Source organism: Schistocerca nitens, chromosome 3 (genome assembly GCF_023898315.1).
Source record: "Schistocerca nitens isolate TAMUIC-IGC-003100 chromosome 3, iqSchNite1.1, whole genome shotgun sequence".
In the NCBI taxonomy this organism is placed as follows: Eukaryota; Metazoa; Arthropoda; class Insecta; order Orthoptera; family Acrididae; genus Schistocerca; species Schistocerca nitens.
Window position 1 is genome coordinate 371721574 of NC_064616.1, and position 8277 is coordinate 371729850.

General features: G+C 38.7%; 1 protein-coding gene across 2 annotated transcripts in view; it reads right to left on the minus strand.

The window, feature by feature from the left end:
- The window catches only part of LOC126249604 (ELAV-like protein 1), a 243324-nt gene extending 236294 nt beyond the window's left edge, over positions 1–7030 (minus strand). For both annotated transcript variants that reach the window (XM_049951268.1, XM_049951267.1), the window contains exon 1: positions 6894–7030. In XM_049951268.1, coding sequence (XP_049807225.1) covers positions 6894–7011 — 118 coding nt within the window. In that variant the 5' untranslated portion in view covers positions 7012–7030. The remainder of the gene's footprint in view (positions 1–6893) is intronic.
- Between the last annotated feature and the right edge of the window lie 1247 nt (positions 7031–8277).

Consider the following 8277-nt stretch of genomic DNA (forward strand, 5'->3'; position numbering starts at 1 on the left):
ATGGATAGAGGTGTAAATTCTGGCGCATGAGACGATACGTGGACGTTGGCGTCATTTGGACCGCAGCTACAACACGGCGAATGGAAACCCGAGGCCGCTGTTGGATCACCTGCTGCACTAGCTGCGCGTTGCCCTCTGTGGTTGCCGTACGCGGTCGCCCTACCTTTCCAGCACGTTCATCCGTCACGTTCCCAGTCCGTTGAAATTTTTCAAACAGATCCTTTATTGTATCGCTTTTCGGTCCTTTGGTTACATTAAACCTCCGTTGAAAACTTCGTCTTGTTGCAACAACACTGTGTTCTAGGCGGTGGAATTCCAACACCAGAAAAATCCTCTGTTCTAAGGAATAAACCATGTTGTCTACAGCACACTTGCACGTTGTGAACAGCACACGCTTACAGCAGAAAGACGACGTACAGAATGGCGCACCCACAGACTGCGTTGTCTTCTATATCTTTCACATCACTTGCAGCGCCATCTGTTGTTGAAAATTGTAACTACTGTAATTTCGAAAGTTTGTCCGCCTGAAAGTGTACTGTTGTCCCAAGCATATTGCAACAAACGGTGTATTTCTATCGCTGCTCGTTTAGTTTTTATTGCCGTTTCAAATATATCGGTCATTTTTGAAACACCCTGTATTTGCAGCATGTTTTTAATTTATTCATATGGGTCCTGATTCAGCCTGAACGGATAGGTGAACTAATATTCAATGAGCTATTACACACTAGAAAATACTCATAGGCACCTTGAACAGCAGCTGCATAATGATAATGTTAGTGTTTCAAGCCACATTTATTTTGGCTACCCTGTATATACTTTTCGTGAAGATGGCTACGAAGTCCACCACAGTGGAGTTGTGTTGACACAGGCTTAACTTCTTAGTCCAGCGGATGGTCACCCCAACGACAGCGCAACAGGCCCTCTGTCCGTACGACACTACCATGTGGCTGAGGACTTGCCCCGTTGATCTAGAAATTGAACGCCACCGTCTTCCTTCCCTTGTTGTTAAAATCGTAATAATGAAAAATTATATCGTCGCTGTTATTCAGATCGGTTACCTCTTAAACAAGCGCCCTTCGATACTGGATGCGTCCCACTACACCGGTTCTGTAAAACTCAGTTCCTGGATGTGTGGGAGTATCACTTCAAAAGAAATGCACAATATTTTTTCAAAAACCCAACTTTTGCTCTACATCTTTGCTACTCACGGAGATCACAGAAACTTGCCTTCCGCTTGTATTCAAATTTAATTCAACCTGTCCCCACAAGTCGCGTTGTCGTACCACCATGTCGAGATGGCAGCCGCACTTATGTTCGTCTGAAGCAACGTTCTGTTATGGAATTCTTGAGCTATGAGAACGAAATAGAGACAAACATCTACGAGAGATTGAGGTAGGTGTATGGGAATGAAACTGTTGATTGCAGTACAGTTAGTCGTTGGGCAAGCAGATTATCTAGCGAAAGTGGTCACGCTAATACTCGGAACCTCTCGCGTAACGGCAGACTGAGCGCCAAACAGCCTCCTGACAATGTGGAATGATTCAAATTCTGATTTTGGCTGACAAATGCACAACAGTGAACGAACTGTCAATCCGTATAGGAGTAGGAGAAGCGAATGTGTGCAGGATATTGAGACAGTTGAGGCTGAAACGGTTTGCGCCAGGTGGATTCAGAGTATCATGACGGATTCCCACAAAGAAAGAAGGAAGGCAGGATGCAGAGAACTTTTGGAACAGTGAGAGAAATCTGGAGATAACTTCCTTGCAAGAACTGCGGCGGCAGGAGACGAAACATGGTTGCATAACTTTGAATCGGCGACGAAAAGGCAATAGATGGAATGACGTCATGCAAACTCGCCGAAGATGAGGAAATTCAACTCAAACGAGTATTGAAAACAAAACAAAAAAAAAAGATTTTTTGCTGTTGCACGGTGACGCCCATAAAGATCACAAAGCTTGGGTGGACAACACTGAAATGCCCGCCCTACAACCCCGATCTGACACCGTGCGATTACCACGTCATCGGTAAACTGAAGGAATCACTTTGCTGAACGAGATTTGAAGATGATGACTCCCTTGCGAAGACTGCTAAACACTGACTCAAACATGTTGGTCCTGACTTCTGTCATGCAGATATGCAGACCTCATTTTTTGCGGAGACGTAACGCATTTGAAATTGTCAGAGATTATGTGGTAAATGACATATTTTCCCTCAAGAATATATTAATACACTGTAAAACCTTGAAAGGTGTGGTAAATAAATGAGATGTTAAAAAAAAAACATTGTGCATTACTTTTGAAGTATATCTCGTACCACTAAAGCTGTAAATTCCGTTTCAGAGAGGCACATATTGTTATTTCACTGTACCATCTCCTAGTGTGCCACTCCAAGCACTTCCTTCTTTTGTATTCAAACTTCCATGTATGAAAAAGCTTCAAGTTTCTGGTTATTTTACAAGTGAGTTAATGTGTTAAATATTTGATGTCACGCGTGTAAGCGATGAAATGGCATATAAAAGATTTGAAATTATGTTTAAAAGTTTGTTGGAAGTCGCTAAGTGCTCTCATTATAGTGTGGATAATTCGCGCTCCGTTATAAGCAAAAGCTCGCTTTCACGCGCCTCAATGTTCGTACGTCATATCTCCTGAACTATCTTCCGTACAATGATATGATTTTGCAGATACATTCAGTGATATATGTGGAAACTGACTGCAAAATGTGTTACGAATAGAGCTAGTAGTAAAGAAGTAATACTTTAAAATGTCTTGTCTGATGCTAAAGTTGTACTACATGAACAACAAAAATGTAATCAGCGATAAACTTTTTCATTTTTATAATTTTGTGGGGATGTTCTAAAAGGTGAAATTATGTGTAAAATTCGTTGGAAGCCGCTATGTTCTCTCATTATCAAATACTAGATGAATATATACTGGGTAGTTTACACGCTGTGAGTTAAACTGCCTCAAGACATTACACAGTTTCTAACTGTAATACTTGTGTTGCTGTTTTAAACGTTTAACGTAAGACTGTATCTCTTAACGAGTAGATTATGATAGCATTTTAAATTTGTAAATTTGGTGAATAATTACATTAAACCGAGGGGGTAGCGCAGTGGTTAGCACACTGGACTCATATTCGGTAGGGCGACGGTTCAAACCCGCGTCCGGTCACCCTGATTTAGGTTTTTCGTGATTTTATTATATCTTTTACGGGAAATTCCAGCACGATTCCTTGGAAAGGGCACGGCCACTTTCCGTCTCCATCCTTCCCTAATCCGAGCTTGTAGCTCCGTCTCTAATGACGTAGTTATCAACGTTAAACACTTGTCTCATCCTCCTCCAATTATACGAAATACAGAAAATGTAATCTTTGTTGCCCCTGGAAGCCGTTGGACAGGAAGCCTGCAAATGAGAGTGTGCACCATGATCCATGAACCGTATTAGTCGTTTAGTAATGGACTTTGCTGAACATTTTGCAGAAATAAGTAGTAATTTTTTACGCAAACGTAAATACGCTACTTAGCAAGAGATGCAAAATTATACTACAGAGAAGTTGTCATTAAGTACACTTGTTACTAAGCAGCTGATGACGACCAGATTCACAGAAATAAATAAAATAGTAAAATAAGTTACCATTTTTAATTGATCAAATCAGATTAAAATAAGTTACTACAGAAGTGAAAAAATGTCGCCCAATGCAATTTTTTTTTAATGAAACCAACTGAAATATTAACGTTGAAAACAATACTGACAGCTAATAATATCCATATGTTTATATGATAGTACTCCAGCAAATGCTGAGTGACTTGTTGGTTTACAGAAGATACAAGGCAACAAATTTTTTGGCAGTTGCTTCTGTCGCTCGTTAGTTGAAAGTCATTTTGTTAGCGACCCATCCGACATCTTTCTCTGACATCAAACAGGAAGCCAAGCATTCATTTCCTTCGAGAATTGTAATTAATCAGTGATACATATATTTATAAAGAGACATATAATTTAGATTTCTTATACGTAGCTTTGATGAACCACGTCTGATCTACATTAACCATCACATTGTTTTTTTTTTTCATCAGTAACAGTTTTTAACAAAGTACATTAATAATTTGAGTAATATGAAGAACATATACTTTTGAAAAAACAGTACCACGAATAAGTACGTTACTTCCAAAACATGCACATACATGCATTCGATTCCATTACTGCTCATTTTAACAACAACAACACATGAAAATCTCTCCAAGTCTGGTGCGATACAATGGAATATGCAACTGTTATACATGATGGTTATAATAAAACTTTCGCTACTTGAGCCAGCATAGACGGAAAACTATTTACCGTATGTGTATCCAACTTTATAGGAATGATGTTTAGACAGTGTCTACAGAATTTGCGTTGTTAGTAGTGTGTCATGACTTGCCATTAGGCGCCGGTACTGGTACGGCAACAGACGGCTGAAACAAAAGCTTCAGTGTGCATTACAGTTGCCGATACTCAACATGGGTCTGGGCAAGGTCAGTAGGGCTTTACTCGTAAAGCTTTTTATCACAACAGTAACAATAGTTCCTGCTGCCTTTAGTGAGTATCGACGCGTTAAAGGAATACGGAGAGGTCCGTTTTCCGCACTGGGGTTCAAAAACATGACTGGGAAGTTCGAATTAACTAGCGATTTGGGAATTGCTCCTGGAAAAAGTTTACTGCAACAACGCCACAAATTCTTGAACATGTTATTGTTGCCATGGTTGAGAATGCTAGACGCAAACTGCGATCTTCAAGCAGTTCACGGATTGTGTGACAACAGCTGAACAGTTCACGGTCCACCGTTCGAAAAATTCTGCGAACAATTGTGAAATGATATGAGTACAAAGTTGACATTACTCACCAACTTTTGATTCGTGATGTTTGTAACCAGAAAAGTAAACATAGTACGCAATTTTTAAATGTTACCCTCTCATTTGGAAATTAAAAAGTGTTTCTTTCAATGGTTAATTCGTTATTCCTCTTCTGCACGTACTTATAAATGTTTCCACAAAGTTTCACTGTCCTACGATCACACGTTTTCATGGTGGTTGTGGTGGGGGCGGGGGGCTCTGAAGTAGCGAAAGTTTGATTGTAACCACCCTGTATGAAAAATCATCAGTATAACACGAATTAAATATTAATTTCAAAATACAAATTACTCTATTATAGATACCATTGACTTTAAAGAAAGCAATGAAAAACGACGCCACAGTTGCAACCGCTTATTAACTTCTCATGCCTGTGCGTTTGACGACACGGAGCTTAGCAAAATATGAAACAATTATATAATCGAAATTCCACAAAAAAAGTACGCACGATTTTCAAATGACTTAAAAACGTATCGACTCGGTTTACTGACGCTGATTATAACACTGACTTTCAAATCTTTGGCATTTATTCAGAATAAGAATTATGCAATTACAGTTTCTTCATTGGAAATATAGTAACGGGTTATCCCAAAAGCATTCAGTAGGGTTACTATTTTTTAAAGCCGACATATCGAGGGAACATTATCGCTAGGCAAGCTACAGTTGAAACCTATGTAAACTCCGATAAGTACTGCAGCGAACAAGATAAGCCGAAAATATCACGTCTTCGAAACGCATTGGGCTAACATTTAATTTTAAGTGATATAATGCCTACAATTTTTAGTTCATCTGTATTCCATCATGTCTACTCTCAACATTCCATAAAGTGGTTTTCGTACGTCAGATAAGAATATGAGTTTTAAAATCTTTTCACGAAACTAGACGGTTGGTAAATGCGTCTAATTGATATTTACGTTATCATAATTTTAATCCTCAGATTTGACATGCCGTATGTGCTCCTTTTCATATCAGATTTTAAAACGTAACTTTTTCCTAATAGCTTTTAGAGAGCTTGTCATTTAACCTTTTTTCTCTAACATAAGCAGTTTGGGCTGCAACGTCGTTTCCATACAACTCATTTGCACACATTCCACAGATTCATCGTAATTCTGAACAGTTTACAACAAAACTGTGGATATTGCACAAATGTCATTGATGTTTCCTTTCTACACACATGCATTTCCACCATGTACCAACCGCTGAATGTTTTAATGTTCCCTAAAACATAACTTTATGCTCATGCAGTAATCACAGAAAAGCAGCTGATATCTTCTAGCAGACACTGTTCTTAAATTTTCTGGTATCTATAAAAGAAACTCGATACATGGAACAGATTATAAATGTTGATCATGAAGTTGTTTTCCGATGTGTAAGGTATTCGAATTCCATAAGCAAACTGATCTTGAAAAGTATTTTTTTCCATTCTGAACCGTTAATGTTGTTTGTACATGGGTGGAAAAATACACAAAAAACGGCAAAAGTTTTGATACTGGACATACAGAAAACACAAATATGCAAACGTCACATGGGCATAAGCTGGGTAACACATAAGCTCATGCCGCATGACAACACCAATGAAAACAATCATCATACAGAACTGCATCCCACAGCATGAGATCTGGAATCTGGAACACATATTACTAAATGCGGATGCTAATCATTGTCTTCTTCCGCTTCATTACACAGATACACATACACATACGTGCACAGACGAAAACATGTAAGGAAAACATCAAGGAAATCGGCGAGTTGATCTGTAAATCGCCATAACACGAACACACATAAAGCACCAACGAAGTCGTGTCATCCTTGCGTGTTGACTTACCTTAGGCATTCAGAGTCTCGGTGAACGATCTTCTACCTCGTCAATGGTGGTGACTTTCGACTATTAGCTACATATTACCAACACGTACGTACAACACACATAAAATAACACTGACACACCGAAGGACAGCTAGGTTGCAGTTAATTTCTATGTCATATCAAAGATATGAAGGCGTAGACATACCAACATTTGCTATGCCTTCTACAGTCGGCTGATAATTCATCATACACATATCGTAGTTGTAGTGGACTAGGTGTGGATCCATGTGATATATTCTACGATGGTCGGTGACGGGATACATCTACTTTCGTATAAAATGGCCTTGTTGTAACCTTGTAGCAGTGCAGTCACCTGTTTCAGAATTGCCTTGTAACTGTATGCTGTATAAAAAAGTTATTAAAGAACAGACAAAATACAAATCTGTGTGAGACTGGTTCTCACTTCATACAACCAAGACTCCAAAACTCTTCTCAGGTGCATAGCATTTGATGCTGATGGTGAGTATTAGACATCTTTTGGCATATTTATGAAATTGAATTTGTATGTTGAGAAACGAAATAAAAAAGTTTGAAGCCGCGTACGATAGTCTTCAGAGGGTATTTTGATAACTAATAGTACAGTATTTTTTTTACGTAATTCAATTATTTTACGCAGAGATTTACTACACTCGCTGCAGAATAGTTCGACAGGACTGAAATGTGACTAGCTCAAGTTGGGGTATTGGTTGTTCTCCGAAAACCAGTCTCGCCAAATGGCTCTTTTACTACACCTTTGTTCGCCGTATACCAGTGTACCAGGAAAAATTTACAAATAGACTGAAAAGAAACAAATTTTCCGCAACAGCTTGGTGTTGGGTTTAACAACATAATTGTAAATATAAGCCCGGATGTAGCACATAGTTTAAATAAGTCTCGTATATGTTTCTGTGATTAAAGCTCTGCCCAGTATGGAAAATAGTGTGGGTCTTCTTAAGTTTTGGTTCTTCGTAAGTTATTAAACTTTATCAACAAGAAGAAATAGGCAATGTACTGGTGCCACAACTGGTGTTGCGATGCTTTAGTTTCTTAAATTCTACGTATTCAGGGGCGTTTTTACAGACATGATTTTTAATAATTCTTTACTAGGCAGTTATAACAAATTTTTGAATACAAGTCTTTTGTAAGAGTGTCAAAACCTACTTCTTACCCATCCTGGAGTTTTGTTTATAGTCGGGAACAACATGGCTCATACAAAATCGTTTACTTCTCTTTCTTCTGATGTCGAATTTCAGCAAGAAGCATACAGTAGCTTCGTTTTTATTATTATGAGTATGCTTGAAACACTTAATAATATTTAAAACATGTTGGCCTAATACAATTATTGGGTATTTTGCCTTTTGATTTGGACGTGTCTGTAAAACTCATATTGTGTAGTTCGCACAAATCAAAAAAATGGCTCTGAGCACTATGGGACTCAACTGCTGTGGTCATAAGTCCCCTAGAACTTAGAACTACTTAAACCTAACTAACCTAAGGACAGCACACAACACCCAGCCATCACGAGGCAGAGAAAATCCCTGACCCCGCCG